The 21,702-nt window shown below is 47.2% G+C and overlaps 1 protein-coding gene across 7 annotated transcripts in view; it reads right to left on the reverse strand.

The window, feature by feature from the left end:
• CTNNAL1 (catenin alpha like 1) overlaps positions 1–21,702 on the reverse strand; it is a 106,665-nt gene that overhangs the window by 56,936 nt on the left and 28,027 nt on the right. For 6 of the 7 annotated variants that reach the window (XM_077310389.1, XM_077310387.1, XM_077310386.1 and 3 more), the window contains 2 exons: positions 7,324–7,524; positions 5,999–6,085 (listed from right to left, as the gene is read on the reverse strand). The exons of the other annotated variant lie outside the window; for it this stretch is intronic. In XM_077310389.1, coding sequence (XP_077166504.1) covers positions 5,999–6,085; positions 7,324–7,524 — 288 coding nt within the window. The remainder of the gene's footprint in view (positions 1–5,998; positions 6,086–7,323; positions 7,525–21,702) is intronic. 7 annotated transcript variants of the gene reach the window in all.

The raw sequence follows: 21,702 nt of genomic DNA on the forward strand, positions 1-21,702 counted from the left end.
ATTGTTCGTACTGTGGCCTCCTGGTTGGTGTACAATGAACTGACAAAGTGGGTTAAGTGGGACAACACTCCCAATTTATATAAGAATCATAGAATCATAGAGTTGGAAGGGGCCATACAGGCCATCTAGTCCAATCCCCTGCTCAACGCAGGATTAGCCCTAAGCATCCTAAAGCATCCAAGAAAAGTGTGTATCCAACCTTTGCTTGAAGACTTCCAGTGAGGGGGAGCTCACCACCTCCTTAGGCAGCCTATTCCACTGCTGAACTACTCTGACTGTGAAAAACTTTTTCCTGATATCTAGCCTATATCGTTGTACTTGAAGTTTAAACCCATTACTGCGTGTCCTCTCCTCTGCAGCCAGCAGAAACAGCATCCTGCCCTCCTCCAAGTGACAACCTTTCAAATACTTAAAGAGGGCTATCATGTCCCCTCTCAACCTCCTTTTCTCCAGGCTGAACATTCCCAAGTCCCTCAACCTATCTTCATAGGGCTTGGTCCCTTGGCCCCAGATCATCTTCGTCGCTCTCCTCTGTACCCTTTCAATTTTATCGACGTCCTTCTTGAAGTGAGGCCTCCAGAACTGCACACAGTACTCCAGGTCCTCCAGAACTGCACACAGTACTCCAGGTCCTCCAGAACTGCACACAGTACTCCAGGTGTACTCCAGGTGTAAGACATCCCATAGCTTCTTGTGATCAACACAGTCAAATGCTTTAGAATAATTAATAAAGCGTAGATAGATGGCCTTTTGATATTCATGTGTTTTTCAAGAATCCAGCGCAAATTTTCAATGTGGTCTTGGGTGCCACAACCATGTTGAAAACCAACCTGGACACCTGGTAGCTGAGCATCAATGGTTGATTTGAGACCGTTCTGAATGATCTTCAATAAGATTTTACTTGCGTGGGAGATCAGGGCTATAGTTTGATAGTTTGAGCAGATGCAAGCATCACCTTTCTTTAGTAATGGGATAAAAACTGACCTTTTCCAGCCTATTGGCCATGTGCCAGTTTCCCAGACTTTTTGGCATAATGCTGAGATTGCTGCTGGTGGGACAGATCTGAGTACTTCCGCTGGAATGTTATCTGTGACAGGAGCCTTATTATTTGGGAGCTGTTTCAGAGCCCAGATCACTTCTTCTTCCAGTATAGGCGGTTCCAATTCGTGCTTTTGGCTGGTGACTGAGGCACCTTAGCGCTTGAATATAATTCTTCTGTATATTGTCGCCATCGATCCTTGAAATACTGATTTTAGGCAGATTGTGAATGGCTACTAGCACCCTTTCTGACCCCAGAAAATCTGGTTACAGTGATCCATGCAATGGGCATCTCCAGATAAGATTTCTGTAACTCACTCTACACAGGCCTTCCCTCATCCTTGATCTAGAAATTGGAGCGGGTACAAAATGCAGCTACTAGGTTCTCACTAGAACACCATGGGGAGCCCATATCCAGCTTCTGCTGAGGCAGCAGCACTGGTTGCCAGTTGAATTCTGGTTCAAGTCCAAGGTTTTGGCACTGACCTTTAAGGATATTTGTGGTCTGGGCCCAGTGTATCTTAGGGACCACTTAATTTTCTATGCCCCTCGCAGGGTCTTGCATTCTGTGAGTATAAATAGGTTGGTGATCCCTGGCAAAAACCACTTGGCCTCAACTAGGGCCAGGGCCTTTTTAGCCTTGGCCCCTGCCTGGTGGGATGAATTTCCAGAAGAGCTGCGGACCCTGCCAGAGCTAATGCAGCTTCGCAGGAACTGTGATGGAGCCTTTCGGCCAGGCTTTTGGTTGAGGCCACGTCGATGATTAAGGATTGTGGATTGTGGATCATAGAATCATAGAATCATAGAATCATAGAGTTGGAAGGGGCCATACAGGCCATCTAGTCCAACCCCCTGCTCAACGCAGGATTAGCCCTAAGCATCCTAAAGCATCCAAGAAAAGTGTGTATCCAACCTTTGCTTGAAGACTTCCAGTGAGGGGGCACTCACCACCTCCTTAGGCAGCCTATTCCACTGCTGAACGACTCTGACTGAGAAAAACTTTTTCCTGATATCTAGCCTATATCGTTGTACTTGAAGTTTAAACCCATTACTGCGTGTCCTTTCCTCTGCAGCCAGCAGAAACAGCATCCTGCCCTCCTCCAAGTGACAACCTTTCAAATACTTAAAGAGGGCTATCATGTCCCCTCTCAACCTCCTTTTCTCCAGGCTGAACATTCCCAAGTCCCTCAACCTATCTTCATAGGGCTTGGTCCCTTGGCCCCAGATCATCTTCGTCGCTCTCCTCTGTACCCTTTCAATTTTATCGATGTCCTTCTTGAAGTGAGGCCTCCAGAACTGCACACAGTACTCCAGGTGTGGTCTGACCAGTGCCGTATACAATGGGACTATGACATCTTGTGATTTTGATGTGATGCCTCTGTTGATACAGCCCAAAATGGCATTTGCCTTTTTTACCGCTGCATCACACTGCCTGCTCATGTTTAGTTTACAATCCACAAGTACCCCAAGGTCTCGTTCACACACAGTGCTACCTAGAAGCGTATCCCCCATCCAGTAGGCATGCTTTTCATTTTTCTGACCCAGATGCAGAACTTTACACTTATCTTTATTAAATTGCATCTTGTTCTCATTTGCCCATTTTTCCATTGTGTTCAGATCTCGTTGAACTCTGTCTCTATCTTCCGGAGTATTTGCCAGTCCTCCCAATTTGGTGTCATCTGCAAACTTGATGAGTAGTCCCTCCACCCCCTCATCTAGATCATTAATAAATATGTTAAAAAGTACCGGGCCGAGCACCGAACCCTGAGGTACCCCGCTACTCACCTCTCTCCAGTCTGATGAAACACCATTGACAACAACTCTTTGAGTGCGGTTCTCTAACCAATTCCCTATCCACCTAACGATCTGAAAATCTAGATTGCAGTCCTTCAACTTATCCATCAGAACATCATGGGGAACCTTGTCAAAAGCTTTACTAAAATCCAAGTAAATGACATCAACCGAATTTCCCCGATCCAGCAAACCTGTTACTTGGTCAAAAAAGGAAACTAGGTTGGTCTGGCAGGACCTGTTGGAGACAAATCCATGCTGACTTCCTTGGATCACCAAATTGTCCTCCAGATGTTTGCAGATCGCTCCCTTTAATATCTGCTCCATTATCTTCCCCACAACAGAGGTCAGACTCACTGGTCTGTAGTTTCCCGGGTCATCCTTCCTCCCTTTTTTGAAGATCGGAATAACGTTTGCTCTTTTCCAGTCCTCCGGGACATCTCCAGTCCTTAAAGAGGTTCCGAAGATGATGGACAAGGGCTGTGCAAGTTCTCTGGAAAGTTCTTTGAGTACTCTCGGGTGCATTTCATCTGGACCAGGGGATTTGAACTCATCCAGTGCAGCTAAATGCCTCTCGACCACCTCTCTATCCATGTTAACCTGCCACCCAGACACTATCCTTTGGCTACAGCCATCTCTAGATGTGCCTAAACACTTAGACCTGTGGGAAAAAACAGATGTAAAATAGGCACTAAGCCTTTCTGCTTTCTCTGCATCTTTCGTTAGAGTTTGTCCATCCGCACCCAACAGCGGGCCTATTGCCTCCTTTACTTTACGTTTGCTCCTCACGTAACTGAAAAATCTTTTCTTGTTACAATGGGCTTCCCTGGCCAATCTTAGCTCACTCTCAGCTTTGGCCTTTCTGATGATTGATCTACAGTGCCTAGTAACCTGTAGGTACTCTTCTTTAGAGCTCTGTCCTTCCCTCCATTTCCTGAACATTTTCCTTTTCTTTCTTAGTTCCTCTTGAAGTTCTCTGTTCATCCAAATAGGCTTCTTAGAGCTCCTGCAGTGTTTTCGTCTTTCTGGAATAGTCATTGATTGAGCATGCAATAGCTCTTGTTTGAGTAGCGCCCACCCTTCACATGCTCCCTTCCCTTCCAGCATTCTCGTCCATGGTATGACACTCATCATGTCTCTGAGTTTATTAAAGTTTGCCCTACGAAAATCCAACATCCGCGTCTGGCTACAAGCTTCCTTGGCTCCCCATCTCAAAAGGAATTCTATGAGGACATGGTCACTTCCCCCTAGGGTCCCCACCTCCTTCACCTCATCCACCAACTCTTGCCTGTTGGTCAGTATTAAGTCCAGTATGGCTGAACCTCTTGTGGGTTCATCTACCATTTGATAAATGAAATTGTCAGCCAGGCAGGTCAGAAACTTGCATGACTGAGGACGCTTCGCAGAGTTTGTTTCCCAGCACACATCTGGGAAATTGAAGTCACCCATGATGACAAGGTCCTGCCGTTTGGATATTTTCTCAAGCTGCTCACAAAGTGCAGCATCCACATCCTCTCGTTGGTCAGGCGGTCGGTAGCAGACACCAACCACCACACTGTTTGTTTTCCCCTCGCTTATTTTCACCCAGATGCTTTCCACTGTAGATATGCTCTCCTTCACTAGAATTTCCTGACAGGTAAGCCCTTTTCTCACATACAGTGCCACTCCTCCACCTCTTCGATCTATTCTGTTTTTTCTGAACAGTTCATATCCATCCACCATTACATTCCAGTCATGAGAATCATTCCACCAAGTTTCTGTGATGCCTACTAGATCATACCTTTCCATCAGCATGAGAAGTTCCAGCTCTTCCTTTTTATTGCCCATGCTTCGGGCGTTAGTATAAAGAAATCTGAATCCTTTTACTTTTGGTTCCCTATGAGCTGGCCTTGCCGGTTGGGCTGCCTCCGATAGTTTTCCTTCCATACACTCCCTATGTTGATCGTCTCCTTCCCCTAGTGGCTTTAGTTTAAAGCTCTCCTGATGAATCTCCCCAGGTTCCTGCCAAACACATTCTTCCCCAGTTTTGATAAGTGCAGTCCATCAGGTGCTAGTAGGCCTTCCTCAAGAAAGCCTATCCCATGGTCCCAGAAACCAAATCTCTCCTGCCGGCACCAACTACGCAGCCAGTGATTCACCTCCATTATCTTCCTCTCCCGACGCATTCCTCTTCCCTTGACAGGCAAGATTGAAGAGAATACCACTTGTGCCCCCATTTGCTTGAGCTTCCTCCCCAGATCTTGATAGTCTTTTTTAATAGGAGCGATGGTATTCAGGGACATGTCATTCGTTCCCACATGGATGAAACCACTGTGACCTTCTGGGTGTGCCAAGAGCAGCGGCAAACAAATATAAGAACTACAATAAGTAAAAAACTGAAAATCTTTCCTGTTTTATATTTTCAGGTTTCTCTGTACATTTCAGCATGTGTGTTTTGTTTTAATTCTTTGGAAACATTGTGGAAAGGTGGAGTACAAATGGGCAAATGGTAACAATGAGCTGTATACAAGAGCCACTCCTGCACAGGCAGCCGTTCCATGAGCTTAGACCAGCTGCAGTTCTTTGGGAGCTGTTCTCACAGAGCCATTTGCTCACTTATCTTCCCCTACCACACAGTGGAGGAAGGCAAAGGTATTTGGCTCCGCCAGGCCCATTTCCCCCCCCAGATACCTCAGAGAAGCTACCCAAGTAGGAGGCAGCAGGAATGTCTGCTGAGCAGAAAGCCCATGTTGGGAATCGGGCTCCCTTTGGGACTCCTTCAAGCAGTGAAAAGTGAGGTGTAACAAAAGCCGTGTCGTCTTCCTTTTATTGGGAGAATTCAGAATGGGTTATGTGGGGCTCCAACAGGCCACCCATGATCATACTTATGCCTCCTGACTGCCAGCCACACTCCCTAATATTAATTAGGCCAAGAACTCTGTAAGGAAAAAGCACCAGATATCCCCTGTAAGCCAGATCCCTGACATGGGCTTTCTGCTCTCCAGACATGCCTGCTGCCTGCTGCCTGGGCAGCTGCTCTGAGGTACCCAGGGATGGGGGAATGGGCTTGGCAGAGCCAGTAAGTTGGAAACTAGTATTTGCTGCCAGCTATTTATTTTTCCGAATGTTACTCATCTCAAAGTCCAAGAGACCCCCAAACATACTGCACATAAGACAAGCTGGCACTCACTTCTCTCTGCAGCTCATTCATGCACTGACACATTTTTAGAAGGGCTACTTCCAAGTCCTCCGTGATGTCCCTCTTCTTCTGACTTTGCTGCAGAGACAAAATTTCCCAACCCCACAAGATAAATTAATCTCAAACAATTTAGCTCTTCAGACAAAACTGATTTTCAAAAAAAGAAACCCTTGATTACACAATAAAGCTAAAATTCTATATCTGCTGAGCTGGCAATGCAAAACAGAGAGTTTGTTTCTGGTGAGCAAGAATTTTGTCCCTTTCAAATGAAGAGTTTACACCAGCTCAAGCCTTGAGGCTTCAAGACAATATGCATGTGCAGCGTCTCCTAAGACACAATCGGGAACTGCTCTGTACTGGTGAAGGAGAGGGAGGTGCTTGGAAATATAAAGCACTATACGCTGTAAGCTTTCATACCTGGGGAACCATCTCCTCCCTTCTGTTCTCCAAAAGAATCTAAGATTGAGTGAGCAGGATCTGCTCAAGGCCTCCAGCCCCAAGGAGTTTAGACTGGCTCCAGCCTGGTGGAACACTCTCTCCGGAAGAAATACCGTCCTGTGGGACTTGGGACAGTTCCGCAGGGCCTGTAAGACAAAGCTCTTTCACCAGGTCTAGGGCTGAGGCCAGAAAAGACAACACATTCTGGCCTCCCTGCCCAAAATATCAGCCAAGCTTTAGCACCACTTTTAATCTGATTTTAGAATGTTTTAAAATGGATTTGTTAATATGACAATTATTGTTTTTATTTTTATATATGTTTTTATTCCCTCTAAGCCTTTAAGGAAGGGCAGGTTAAATAATAGTAATAGTAATAGTATTTAAAGAGCCTTCTCCAGCAGGAACCCCTTAGCTTGGGAGAAGCATTTTGTCTCCATCAGAGATCTTAGCAAAAGGTTGGGCAGAGCAGCGAGAACAGCAGGGAGGTGGACCTCTCCCTTTTGCCCAGTCTCTCCTCCTGGCAGAACTCCTCCATAGGGCTTGACGAACACTGATAGTGTGCCTCTCTGCCCCCCAGCCCGGCCATGACTCCAACATCGATGTGAGGCCTCCCGACAGGCAACAAGCATAGGGGGGTAAAAGTGCAGCCATTTTAAGCAACTATGACCTTTGTTGCAGGAGCCCACCCCCTTTCTGCTGTGCCTGTTCAGCCCCCAGGAGGAAGCCAGCTGGTCAGCCAGAGGGATTGTGGAACAGGGAAGGAGACACAACTCAGGAGGATCATTGGCCTCACAGTGCTTGCCTTGTGGCACACAACTGTGGTTGTCATGTAAATTGACCCTGAAGGGTATTAATTTCCAAGGAAGCAATTAGCTTACAGCGTACATCCAGGCTGACAGCAGCTGCTCCAGTTCCATCTCGGCTTGCTGGGACAGCTCCAAGATGTGCTCTCTGTTCTCATGGCTGGTGTAAGCAGAGTCGGTAAAATCCTCTGTGTGTTCAAGGAGGCCCCGCAGAATTGCCCGGAGACTCTCTTTCGAAAGAAGGTAAAGGTTGTCTCGCAGACTTTCCACCTTATTCTGAAGGGGGGCAGGGGAGGGGGCAGAGGGAAACCTACTATTATTATAGTTGTTATTAAATTTATACTAATAGCTCACTACTCCCAGGTTAGCTAGCTCATGGAGGGTTACATAATAAACTACCCCACAATAAACTCCGCAGTAAAAACAGCATAAACATTATCCCTCCCCAGTGAAAACTAACCTCTCCCTCCCCACTCAAACAGACTTCCATCGTCTCATGTCTCAGGGGTAGATGATAAGGGGGTAGTTTGTTATTCATAGAATCATAGAATCATAGAATCATAGAGTTGGAAGGGGCCATACAGGCCATCTAGTCCAACCCCCTGCTCAACGCAGGATTAGCCCTAAGCATCCTAAAGCATCCAAGAAAAGTGTGTATCCAACCTTTGCTTGAAGACTTCTAGTGAGGGGGAGCTCACCACCTCCTTAGGCAGCCTGTTCCACTGCTGAACTACTCTGACTGTGAAAAACTTTTTCCTGATATCTAGCCTATATCGTTGTACTTGAAGTTTAAACCCATTACTGCGTGTACTCTCCTCTGCAGCCAGCAGAAACAGCATCCTGCCCTCCTCCAAGTGACAATCTTTCAAATACTTAAAGAGGGCTATCATGTCCCCTCTCAACCTCCTTTTCTCCAGGCTGAACATTCCCAAGTCCCTCAACCTATCTTCATAGGGCTTGGTCCCTTGGCCCCAGATCATCTTCGTCGCTCTCCTCTGTACCCTTTCAATTTTATCTACGTCCTTCTTGAAGTGAGGCCTCCAGAACTGCACACAGTACTCCAGGTGTGGTCTGACCAGTGCCGTATACAATGGGACTATGACATATTGTGATTTTGATGTGATGCCTCTGTTGATACAGCCCAAAATGGCATTTGCCTTTTTTACCGCTGCATCACACTGCCTGCTCATGTTTAGTTTACAATCCACAAGTACCCCAAGGTCTCGTTCACACACAGTGCTACCTAGAAGCGTATCCCCCATCCAGTAGGCATGCTTTTCATTTTTCTGACCCAGATGCAGAACTTTACACTTATCTTTATTAAATTGCATCTTGTTCTCATTTGCCCATTTTTCCATTGTGTTCAGATCTCGTTGAACTCTGTCTCTATCTTCCGGAGTATTTGCCAGTCCTCCCAATTTGGTGTCATCTGCAAACTTGATGAGTAGTCCCTCCACCCCCTCATCTAGATCATTAATAAATATGTTAAAAAGTACCGGGCCGAGCACTGAGCCCTGAGGTACCCCGGTACTCACCTCTCTCCAGTCTGATGAAACACCATTGACAACAACTCTTTGAGTGCAGTTCTCTAACCAATTCCCTATCCACCTAACTATCTGAAAATCCAGATTGCAGTCCTTCAACTTATCCATCAGAACATCATGGGGAACCTTGTCAAAAGCTTTACTAAAATCCAAGTAAATGACATCAACCGAATTTCCCCGATCCAGCAAACCTGTTACTTGGTCAAAAAAGGAAACTAGGTTGGTCTGGCAGGACCTGTTGGAGACAAATCCATGCTGACTTCGTTGGATCACCAAATTGTCCTCCAGATGTTTGCAGATCGCTCCCTTTAATATCTGCTCCATTATCTTCCCCACAACAGAGGTCAGACTCACTGGTCTGTAGTTTCCCGGGTCATCCTTCCTCCCTTTTTTGAAGATCGGAATAACGTTTGCTCTTTTCCAGTCCTCCGGGACATCTCCAGTCCTTAAAGAGGTTCCGAAGATGATGGACAAGGGCTGTGCAAGTTCTCTGTAAAGTTCTTTGAGTACTCTCGGGTGCATTTCATCTGGACCAGGGGATTTGAACTCATCCAGTGCAGCTAAATGCCTCTCGACAACCTCTCTATCCATGTTAACCTGCCACCCAGACACTATCCTTTGGCTACAGCCATCTCTAGATGTGCCTAAACACTTTGACCTGTGGGAAAAAACAGATGTAAAAAAGGCACTAAGCCTTTCTGCTTTCTCTGCATCTTTCGTTAGAGTTTGTCCATCTGCACCCAACAGTGGGCCTATTGCCTCCTTGACTTTACGTTTGCTCCTCACATAACTGAAAAATCTTTTCTTGTTACAATGGGCTTCCCATGCCAATCTTAGCTCACTCTCAGCTTTGGCCTTTCTGATGATTGATCTACAGTGCCTAGTAACCTGTAGGTATTCAGGGAGGGGTCCTCAACTGCCCTGGCCTCAATCAGACCTGTTAGAAGAGGTCTGTCTTGCAAGGCTTGCAGAACTGAGAAAGTTCCACAGGGCCTTCAGCTCTCCTAGAAGCTCATTTCACCAGGTTGGGGCCAGTACTGAAAAGGCCTTGGTCGTGGTCGAAGCCAGGCATACCTCCTGTTGGCTAGGGATCACTAACAAGTTCGCACCCGTAGAGCAAAGAGCCCCACAGGGCGTGTGAGGTAGGCAGTCCTGTAGGGGGCCAGACCATGGATGGCCTTGAAGGTCAGCACAAAAACGGTGAACTTGATCCGGGCCACAAAAGGCAACCAATGCAGCTGCTTCTGCATTGGCTGGATATGGGCCTTCCAAGATGTTCCTATGAGGACCCAGCAGCTATAATTTCCAGGTCAAGAACAAGGGAAGACCTGCATAGAATGAGTTGCAGAAATCAATTCTGGAGCTGACTGATTCATGGGTCATCATGGCTAACTGATCCAAGGACAGATAGGACACTAGTAGCCTTGCTTGGCAGTGAAGTTGCTAAACAACAGAATCTACCAGAATCATAGAGTTGGAAGGCACCTCCAGGGTCATCTACTCCAACCCCCTGCAGAATGCAAGACATTCACAACTCCCTGCCCACCCACAGTGACCCCAATTCCATGCCAACAGAATCCCCAGCCACTCTGGGCTGGAGAATATTCCTCTCCTGACCCCAAAGTGTTGATCAATATTTCCCTGAGCATGCAAGAAAGGGCCACAAAAACCAACCACCAACACAAGCCCTTCTGCTCACCCACTAACAATCTGCCTAAGCTCACAGAATCAGCATCTGTGATACCTGAGCCTCCTGGGAGGGCGGCTAGCTAATCAATCAATCAATCAATCAATCAATCAATCAATCACTGTACGATGACTATCCAGCCTTATCAAACCCACAGATCATGACCCCTTTCCTTCTCATCAATGTAGGAACAAATAATACTACCCAACACAGCACCGAACATATTAAGAAAGACTTTGTGGATCTGGGAGAAAAGGTAAAGGGCCTGGGAGCACAGGTTGTGTTTTCATCAGTCCTTCCTGTAAGTGGCCGTGGTTTAGGAAGAGGGAGAAAAATCATGCAAGTCAATGACTGGCTACATCACTGGTGTCGTCGGGAAAGGTCTGGATTTCTGGATCATGGTCTATGATGTCAATATGAGGGGCTACTATCAGGAGATGGTGAGCACCGCACAAGAAATGGAAAAAGTATTTTCGGAAGAACCCTTGGACACCTGGTGAAGAGGGCTTTAAACTAATTCCAAAGGGAGAGTGAGACGTAAATTCAGAACCTGGTGTGATGGCAGGAACTGAAGATGGGAGGATTGCAAAGCTACAGGGAACGGCACATAAGCAGGGAACTACTAACTTGCAAGGAAGTTCAAAAGCCAAAACCATGGGGGCAAACACAGGATGCATTACGATATTTCTACACTAATGCACAGAGTACGGGAAACAAGCAGGTAGTCCCAATAGAGGAAGGGTCATGACCTAATGACCTAATGGGGAGAGCCAGTTTGGTGCAGTGGTTAGGAGTGCAGACTTCTAATCTGGCATGCCGGGTTCGATTCTGCGCTCCCCCACATGCAGCCAGCTGGGTGACCTTGGGCTCCCCACGGCACTGATAAAGCTGTTCTGACCGAGCAGTGATATCAGGGCTCTCTCAGCCTCACCCACCCCACAGGGTGTCTGTTGTGGGGAGAGGAAAGGGAAGGCGACTGTAAGCCGCTTTGAGCCTCCTTTGGGTAGGGAAAAGCGGCATATAAGAACCAACTCTTCTTCTTCTAATAGTAATCACAGAAACTTGGTGGAATAATACTCACAATTGGAATACTAGAATCGAGGGGGACAATCTATTCAAAGGGGGCAGACAAGTAAAGAAGGGGGGAGGTGTAGCAATAATTTCAGCATTCCAGACTTGTAAACAAGAAATCTTCTTTGCGAAAAGATTCTTTATTTTAGGCTGAAGCATCATCAAGCACCATCCAGACAGAACTAAATGATACAGTTCAAGTATCTTTATCTTTAACCGCTCCTGCGGAGCGGATTAAATAAAGCAGAAAGGGCCCCTGGGGAGGAGTTAGGGCGGGCCCTGTCCGGGATAAAAACTCGGAGGGGCGAATCAGGAGCCGCGAAGCACTCAAGGGCCATGGGGCCAATGGGGAGGCACGCAAAGCACGCCTCCCCATTGGCCGCTTGGCCCGGCCTCGCCTCAGTCACCAGGGGACTGACCGCTCAGAAGGAACAGACCTCCGAGCCGGCGAGTCCTCCCGGCGACCACTCCTCCCCATTGGGAAAGGAGCAGGGAGGCCGCGTCAATGTTCCACGTCCCGGGACAATGATTTCCATCCCGCGTGCCTGCCCACCTGCCCCGCGGCCTGCTCCTTTCGCACCCCCCTCACTAACACGCCCACCCACCCCAACTAACACCCCCTTGAATCTTCCGCGCCGAACCCCCCAGCCCTTTCCGCGCCCCCCCTCCCCCCACGAGAACCCGACGCCCGCCAGCCACCTCTCGATCCGCCGCCCTCCCGCCCCCACCCCGAACGTCCCTTTCCCACAACCGTTCACGCGACCCTACTTACCTTCACCCCGTCCTCCGCTTCCCTGGCCCTTTTCTGCCCTTGCTGCGGCGGCGCAGCTAGACCGCGGCGCGACTCACCTAGGCTGCGCCGCGCCTTGGCTAGCCAGCACACCCTGCGAGGCGCAGGGCTGAAACAAGCATGCGCGCGCCTGCGCATAGCTGGATGCCCTGGCCAACGCGCCAACGCTGCCCCATGCCTAGCCCCGCCCCCCAGCCCCAGCCCTCCTGCGTCCCCACGCCAGCCTCTCGAAGATCCTGCGGTAAGCTCGCCAGAGGACCACGCACCCTTCTCCCACCCCAACACCAGCCTTCAACAGTCGCCGCTGCCCCGCTGATGTTCCACGCCCCGGGACAACGATTTCCATCCCGCGTGGCTGCTCGCCTGCCCCGCGGCCTTCTCCCCGCCCCCAAAACAGGCTGGCACAATGCACCACATCGCCAACGCCTGCCTGCACAGAGCCCGGCCCCAGGAAGCCTTCGCCCTCCAAAGGCTTCCCCGGCCAGCGGTTGCTAGCGCCCATTTTATTTGAGGATAAAATGAGCTTTAGTTCTAGTTACAATATAAAACCCAATTACCCTTCCCATGAACAGTTGGTAACTCAGGTGTCAGGGTGAGACATAACACGAAGCCGTCAGGTGCAGCTTCTGGGCATTAAGCCAAGGTGGGATGTTTTGAGAAACTCGGCCCTAACAAGCTACATGACCTTGAAGCTGTGAGCAGCATATAAACTCTAGAAGCTCGCTAAAAGCAAGGAAAATGGTTAACTGATGCAGGTCAGGCTACTTTGAGCAAACCTGAAACCTATTTTATAGCAGAAGATGCAGGATTCTGACATTATGTTAAGAATCTTTATACTTGTGAAGAAATACAGGTACATGAGCATGAAAGTTCAGTTGAGTGTATTTGGGTAAATATAAAAGTAGTAGGAAAGGAGAATGGTATTTTTGTGAGGGTCTGCTGTAGACCAGTGGTCCCCAAATTTTTTATCACTGGGGACTGGTCAACGCTTGACAATTTTACTGAGGCCCAGGGGGGGGGTAGTCTTTTGCTGAAGGACGTTGCCACCGGCTGAGGCCCTGCTCCACTTGCTTTCCCGCCGGCGCCCCTGATTTCCCGTCGCCCGCTGGGGGGCGCTGCCAGCTGCAGCTGCACAGTGCCAGGCCGAGGGGAAGCCCCAGCCATGGAGAACACCAAAGGTGAGCCGGTGGCAGAGTGGCAGGGCAGCCCCCAAGGCAGCAGCCAGGGAGGAGGAGGAGGAGGAGGAGGAGCCGCAGCCCGATACCAACTGATCCCCGAACCGGTCCCGGTCCCTGGACCGGGGGTTAGGGACCACTGCTGTAGACCACTAAGAGAGTCAAGAGGACTACTCCAAGACCAAATGACACAATTCTCAGAGGGGGGAAACAGCAGTCATAGATGACTTCAATTACCCAAATATCTTTTGGAAGACTAATTCTGCTAAAAATACAAACTCCATTAATATCGTAACTTGTCTTGCTGACAGCTTCATTTCTCAGAAAGTAGAGAGGGGAACTAGGGGGTCTGCTATTTTAGACTAGATTCTCATCAATAGGGAAGAACTGATAGATGACTGATTACAGACTGTTTTATGTATTGTTCTCTGTTATAATGTAAACCGCCCTGAGCCTCCGGGGAGGGCGGTATAGAAGTATGATAAATAAATAAATGAGGTGGAAGTAGTGGGCACACTTGGCTGTAGTGACCATGTGATTTTGGAATTTTCAATTGTGGGAAAGAGAAAACCTTTACATAGTCGGACGTCTAGATTGGACTTCAGGAAAGCAGATTTTAACAGACTTAAAGTTATGTTGGGCAGAGTCCCATGGTCAGAGAGACTTAAAGAGATGGGAGTCCAAGAGGGCTAGGAGTTTCTTAAAAGCAAAATACTCAAGGCTCAATCACAAACAATTCCCTTGGAAGAAAAGATGGAAGGAGCTATGGAAGCCAAGGTGGCTCCATAAGCAGTTGTCAAATGATTTCAGAAATAAAAAAGAGTCATTTAGGAAATGGAAGGAAGTCTTTACTATAAGGTGACCAGATTTTAACATTGGTAAAGCCAGACACCATTGACTGGGGGGGGGGGTCTTGATTTAAAATTTGGTCTATATGGAGCAACAAAAAGTTTCATAGAATGCAAAAATAGTATTGTGATATATATTTTTTTAATTTCAACATTAGTACAATTTGCCAGGTATCCCCAGATGTCCCTCCAAAAGTGGGACAATCTGGTCACCTTACCTTATTACCAAGGATGAGTATAAACAAATAACCAATAATTGTAGGGGGTGTTAGAAAAACTAAACCTCGATGTGAGCTTAGGCTAGCAAGAAGTGCTAGCCTAAGCAAAAAAGGCTTCTTTAGTTATATTTCAAGTTATATTTAGTTATATTTCAAGTTATATTTCAAGGAAGAAAAAGAATAGGGACACCGTAGGACCACTGCGAGAACAGATGATGAAGAAAGGGCTGAACTGCTTAATTCTTATTTCTCCTCAGTCTTCTCTTGTGAGGGAAATAGTGCTCAATGTGGCAAAAATGTAACACAACACGGGGGACGGGAATGGTGGCCTAGGATCATTGTGGGGTGACATCCGTAACACCTAGTTCCTTTAAATGAAGTCTTCTGGGCCAGATGAACCGCATCCAAGGGTACTAATAAAACTTGCAGATCTCATCTCTGAACCTCTGTCCATTATTTTTGACACTTCTTGGAGAACAGGTGAGGGGCCAGAGGATTGGAGGCAGGCAAATGTTGTCCCCATATGTCTTGGAAAATGCCAGCCTGGATCCTCTCCATGCTGAAATTAATCCTAAAACTTGATAACATGATTTATAATTGAGGTTTGCCTCTTTTTGTTCTCTTTTCAAAATAGTGTGATCTAGTAAATTGTTATTTCAACTGAATTAATGAGAAATGTCTTCTACTCAAAACACATTCTCTCTCTCTCTCTTTCTCTCTCTCTCTCTCACTCACTCTTTTGCAGTCACTTTGGGATTTTGTCCTACTGCAAAAATAAAAAGTCTAGGAAGAACTGATTGATGAGGTAAAAGTTGTGGGCAGTAGTGACCATGTGATTTTGGACTTTATGATCTTGGGTAAAATAAAACCTGTATATAGCCACATATAGAGGCTAGACTTCAGGAGAACAGAATTTAACAAATATTTATGTTGGGTAGAATCCCATGGTCAGAAAAACTTAAGGACATGGCAGTCTAGAGAAGGTTGGAAATTTGTCAAAAGTGAAATAGTGACGGCACAATCACAGACAATTCCCATGAGAAGGAAAACTGGGAGGAACCTAAAGAGACCAGGATGGCTCCATAAACAGCTTTCAAAAGAATTGAATAATAAAACAGACTCATTTAGGAAATGGAAGGAGAGCCTTATAATCAAGGAGGAATATAAACAAATAACCAATGCTTTCAGAGAGAGTGTTTAAAAAGCTAAATCTCACTATGAGCTTAGACTAACAACAAATGCTAAAACCCCTACGGGGTTGAGAAATAGAAGCTGAGGAAATTGTTTAGTTATAGTAAACATATAAACACACCTCAAGGATTCAAAGAATATTTCCAAGCCAGAAATAAATTCTACAGCCTGACTAAGTCCAAAAAACAACTAGCCTTAACCAAGGCCTGGGACAACCTACGACGGGCAGTTCAAACTCGTGATATCCAGCTGGCAACTTGGGGGCCAGGGCCTTGGAGGCACTCGGTCTGCACCAAACTCCACTACCAACATGGAATCTTGGATAGATCATTTCTCCAAAGTCTTCTATGATGCCAACCTGCCACCTGATGGGAATGAAGAATGGTTAACACCCAGGTCTCCCCACTGGTCTCCAGTCGAAGAAAATGAAATCAGAGAACTCATTTCCAAACTCTGATGTGGCAAGGCAGCTGGCCCTGATGGTCTCCCACCAGAAATCGTTCAAAAGTTTGCTAACTATTGGGCCCCTCTCCTTGCTTCTCTTTTCACCAAAATAAATTCCACGGGTTCCTTCCCTGTCTCCTGGAAAGAAGCAGTAGTCGTCCCAATTTTTTAAAAAGGTGACCCAAACCTCTCAGCTAACTACAGACCTATCAGTCTTCTTTCTGTCCCTCGTAAAATCTATGCTAGCCATCGTAGATCCAGATTACTGGAGTGGTCAGCTACTAAGGTGGGGCCAGAACAGATCGGTTTTATGACGGGACAGTTCACACTCGATCATGCCCTGACCCTCTGCCATCTAGCAGCTAAATACACCTGTGCCAAACACCTCCCAAGATCTGCAAGCTACCTTCAATTCCATCCCTAGAACTCGACTTTGGAAAAAACTATCAGACATGGGAATGGATTCCAGACTTCTGTACTTCATTCGTAGGTATCCCCCTGTGCAAGCACCGAGTCATGTCTGACCCTTGGGGTGACGCCCTCCAGCGTTTTCATGGCAGACTCAATACGGGGTGGTTTGCCAGTGCCTTCCCCAGTCCTTACCATTTGCCCCCCAGCAAGCTGGGTCCTCATTTTACCGACCCCGGAAGGATGGAAGGCTGAGTCAACCTTGAGCCCGCTGCTGGGATTGAACTCACAGCCTCATGGGCAGAGCTTTCAGACAGCTGCCTTACCACTCTGCGCACAAGAGGCTCTACTTCATTCGTAACCTCCACACAAATACTGGCTGCCGAATCCACAGTGCCAGGGATGGGAAACTTTCCGAGAGAATTTCTGCCAACAAAGGTGTTAAACAGGGCTGCGTTTTAGCTCCATATCTATTCAACCTTTATGTATCCGATCTGGCTCAAAATTTTACGGGAGTCCGTCACCACGCCCCAACACTGGGAAGTTCTCCAGTCCCTCTCCTTTTGTACACGGACGATGCGGTCCTCCTTTCTTATACTTTTGTTGTTGTTGTTGTTAGGTACTAAGTCGTGTCCGACCCATCGCGGCCCCATGGACAATGATCCTCCAGGCCTTCCTGCCCTCTCCCATTCCCCAGAGTCCATTTAAGTTTGCACTGACTGCTTCAGTGACTCTGTCCAGCCACCTCATTCTCTGTCGTCCCCTTCTTCTTTGGCCCTCGATCGCTCCCAGCATTAGGCTCTTCTTCAGGGAGTCCTTCCTTCTCATGAGGTGGCCAAAGTATTTGAGTTTCATCTTCAGGATCTGGCCTTCTAAGGAGCAGGCAGGGCTGATCTCCTCTAGGACTGACCGGTTTGTTCGCCTTGCAGTCCAAGGGACTCGCAAGAGTCTTCTCCAGCACCAGAGTTCAAAAGCCTCAATTCTTTGACGCTCGGCCTTCCTTATCGTCCAACTTTCACAGCTATACATCGCAACTGGGAATACAATAGCCTTGACTAGACGCACTTTTGTTGGCAGGGTGATGTCTCTGCTTTTTAGGATGCTGCCTAGATTTGCCATAGCTTTCCTCCCCAGAAGCAAGCGACTTTTAATTTCTTTGCTGCTGTCCCCATCTGCAGTGGGGCCAGGAAAATAAAATCTGTCACTATCTCCATTTCTTCCCCATCTATTTGCCAGGAATTGAGAGGGCCGGATGCCATGATCTTTGTTTACTTAATGTTGAGTTTCAAGCCAACTTTTGCACTCTCCTCCTTCACCCGCATCAACTGGCTCTTTAGTTCCTCTTCACTTTCTGCCATTAGAGTGGTATCATCTGCATATCTGAGGTTGTTGATATTTCTCCCTGCAATCTTGATCCCAATTTGTGACTCCTCTAATCCCGCATTTCTCATGATGTGCTCCGCATACAAGTTAAATAGGCAAGGTGACAATATACAGCCTTGCCGAACTCCTTTCTCAATTTTGAACCAATCAGTGATTCCATGTTCAGTTCTCACTGTTGCTTCTTGACCTGCATATAAATTTCTCAAGAGACAAATAAGATGCTCTGGTATTTCCATCTGTTTAAGAACTTGCCACAATTTGTTGTGCTCCACACAATCAAAGGCTTTAGCATAGTCAATGAAGCAGAAGTAGATGCTCTTCTGGAACTCCCTAGCTTTCTCCATGATCCAGCGTATGTTGGCAATTTAATCTCTAGTTTCTCTGCCTCTTCGAAATCCTGCCTATACTTCTGGAAGTTCACAGTCCACATATTGCTAAAGCCAAGCTTGTAGGATTTTGAGCATAACTTTGCTAGCATGAGAAATGAGTGCAATGGTGCGGTAGTTTGAACATTCTTTGGCATTGCCCTTCTTTGGGATTGGAATGTAAACTGACCTTTTCCAGTCCTGTAGCCATTGTTAATTTTTCCAAATTTGCTGGCATATTGAGTGTAGCACTTTTACTGCATTGTCTTTTAAGATTTTGAATACTTCAACTGGAATGCTGTCACCACCACTAGCTTTATTGTTGCTCAGACTTCCTAACGCCCATTTGACTTCACATTCCAGGATGTTTGGCTCCAGGTCAGTAACTACCCCATTGTGGTCATCAGGGATGTTAAGCTCGCTCTTGTATAGTTCTTCTGTATAATTTTGCCACCTTTTTAAAATCTCTTCTGCTTCTGTGAGGTCCCTACCATTTTGGTCCCTTATCATACCCATGTTTGCATGAAACGTTCTTCATATCTCCAATTTTCTTGAAAAGATCTCTGGTATTCCCCATTCTATTGTTTTCTTCTATTTGTTTGCACTGTTCATTTAAGAAGGCATTCTTATTTCTTCTAGCTTTTCTCTAGAATTCTGCATTCAACTGGGTGTATCTTTCTCTTTCTCCCTTACCTTTCACTTCCCTTCTCTCCTTAGCTATTTGTAAAGCTTCTTCAGACAGCCATTTTGATTTCTTGCGTTTCTTTTTCTTTGGGATGGTTTTAGTTGCTACCTTTTGTACAATCTTGCGAACCTCCGTCCATAGTTCTTCAGGCACTCTGTCTATCAGATCTAATTCCTTAAATTCAACATCTTTATGCACCCTCTTGCACAATTGGTACGGAAGCTTGGACTAGGTTGCCATCAATATGCAGATGACACCTAGCTCCTCCTCCTGATGGATGGCTGCCCTGACTCTCCCCCAGAAGCATTAGCCAACTGCCTGGAAGCAGTGACGAGATGGCTCAAGCAGAGTCGTCTGAAGCTCAATCCTTCAAAGATGGAGGTCCTGTGGCTGGGTAGGAAGGGCCCATGTGAGGAAGCGCGCCTGCCTACCCTGGATGGTGTGCAGCTCTCTATGGCTCACTCCGCCAGGAACCTAGGCGTGATTCTGGACACTTCCGTCACAATGGAAGCCCAGATCACAAAAGTAGCGCGGCTGGCATTCTACCACCTCCGCCAAGCCAAGCTACTAGTGCCCTACCTGGCCCCACCTCTAGACTGGACTTTTGTAACTCGCTCTATGCAGGCCTGCCCTTAATCTTGACCCAGAAGCTACAGCTGGTTCAAAATGCAGCGGCCAGGATCCTCACTGCAACACCATGGAGATCCCACATCCGGCCCATTCTCCATCAACTGCAGTGGTTGCCAGTTGAATTCCGGATCAGACTAAAGGTTCTGGTAATTACCTTCAAGGCCATACGCGGTCAGGGCCCAGTGTACCTGAGGGATCGCCTCCCTGCCTACGCCCCCAAAAGAGACCTGCGCTCCACTGCTACCAACCAGCTAAAGGTCCCTGGCCCTAAAGAAGTCCGCCTGGTCTCAACCAGGGCCAGAGCATTCTCTGTTCTGGCCCCCACCTGGTGGAACGAGCTCCCGGAGGAGATCAGAGCCCTGACGGAGCTTAAACAGTTCCGCAGGGCCTGCAAGGAGGAGCTCTTCTGCCAGGCATTTGGTTGAGACTAGATATATATAACCAACAGCGACCAAAGGGCCCCTGCTCCCCGCCCCCCTCAGGACACCACCTATACACTCTGGACCTGTTTGTATGTTGCAACGTTGTATTGTTTATTGGTTACACAATTATAATGTTATATGTTTACAATTATGTTATTATTGCACCGTTACCCAAATGTTTTATAAGACTGTTACATGTATTGTTCTTGTGTTCTTATGTAAACCGCCCTGAGCTCCCGGGGAGGGCTGTATATAAATATAAATATAATAAATAATAATAATAATTTTAAAATCTATTTGTCAGCTCTACTGTATATTCGTCGGGGATATGATTTAGTTCATACCTGAGTGGCCTAGTGCTTTTCCCTACTTTCTTCAATTTAAGCCTAAATTTTGCAACAAGAAGTTGATGATCTGAACCACAGTCGGCTCCTGGTCTTGTTTTTATTGACTGTATAGAAGTTCTCCATCTTTGGCTGCAGAGCACATAGTCAATCTGATTACTGTGTTGACCGTCTGGTGATGTCCATGTGTAAAGTCGTCTCTTGGGTTGTTGGAAAAGAGTGTTTGCTACGACCATTGTATTCTCTTGACAAAATTCTACCTGCCTGTGGCCTGCTTCATTTTGTACTTGCCTGTTATCCCGGTTTTCTTTTGGCTTCCTACTTTAGCATTCCAATCCCCCATGATGATAAACAAATCATTTTTTGGCGTTGCTTCTAGAAGGTGTTGTAGGGCTTCATAGAACTGGTCAACTTCATCCTCTTCAGCAGCAGTGGTTGGGGCATAGACCTGGATCACTGTGATGTTGAATGGTTTGCCTTGGATTCGAACTGAGATCATTCTGTCATTTTGGGGATTGTATCCCAAGAGTGCTTTTCCTACTCTCTTATTGATTATGAAGGCTACTCCATTTCTTCTGCGAGATTCTTGTCCACAGTAGTATACCTGATGGTCATCTGAATTAAATTCACCCATTCCTGTCCATTTTAGTTCACTGATTCCTAAAATGTCGATGTTCAGTCTTGTCATTTCTTGTTTAACCACGTCCAGCTTGCATTGATTCATGGATCTGATGTTCCAGGTTTTCATGGCAAAGATACTGGAGTGGTTTGCCATTTCCTTCTCCAGTGGATCACCTTTTGTCAGAGCTCTCAGCTATGACCTGTCCGTCTTGGGTGCCCCCCCCCCGCAGCGATAAGCTCGCCAGGCCGCGAGCTTCTTGCTTCGGGGGGAGGGGGGAAGATAAGCTTGCCAGGCCGCAAGCTAATCGGCCACTTTGGCGGCCGATTTGCTGGCGGCCTGGAGGGGTGGGGAGTGGGAGCCGCGGCCGCCGGCATGCCAGCAGCACAAACGCACACGCGCGGACTGCAGTCCGCACATGCAAGTTTGCACTGGGGCTGCCACACGTGCGCTGGACCCTGGGCCGCCATCTCCCCTTACATAGAAGCAGCGGGCTTCTAACAGAAATGCCAATTTTATGAACTTTGTCAGACTGTGAGTGGGTAGGAAGGAAGGGACATGCCAGTGTTTGTCTCTTGTGCCCCTTCCTTGCATAGCCAGGGAATTGCTGATCGCCAATGTGGGATGCTA

The sequence above is a fragment of the Paroedura picta genome, chromosome 14, assembly GCF_049243985.1.
Source record: "Paroedura picta isolate Pp20150507F chromosome 14, Ppicta_v3.0, whole genome shotgun sequence".
Taxonomy (NCBI): Eukaryota; Metazoa; Chordata; class Lepidosauria; order Squamata; family Gekkonidae; genus Paroedura; species Paroedura picta.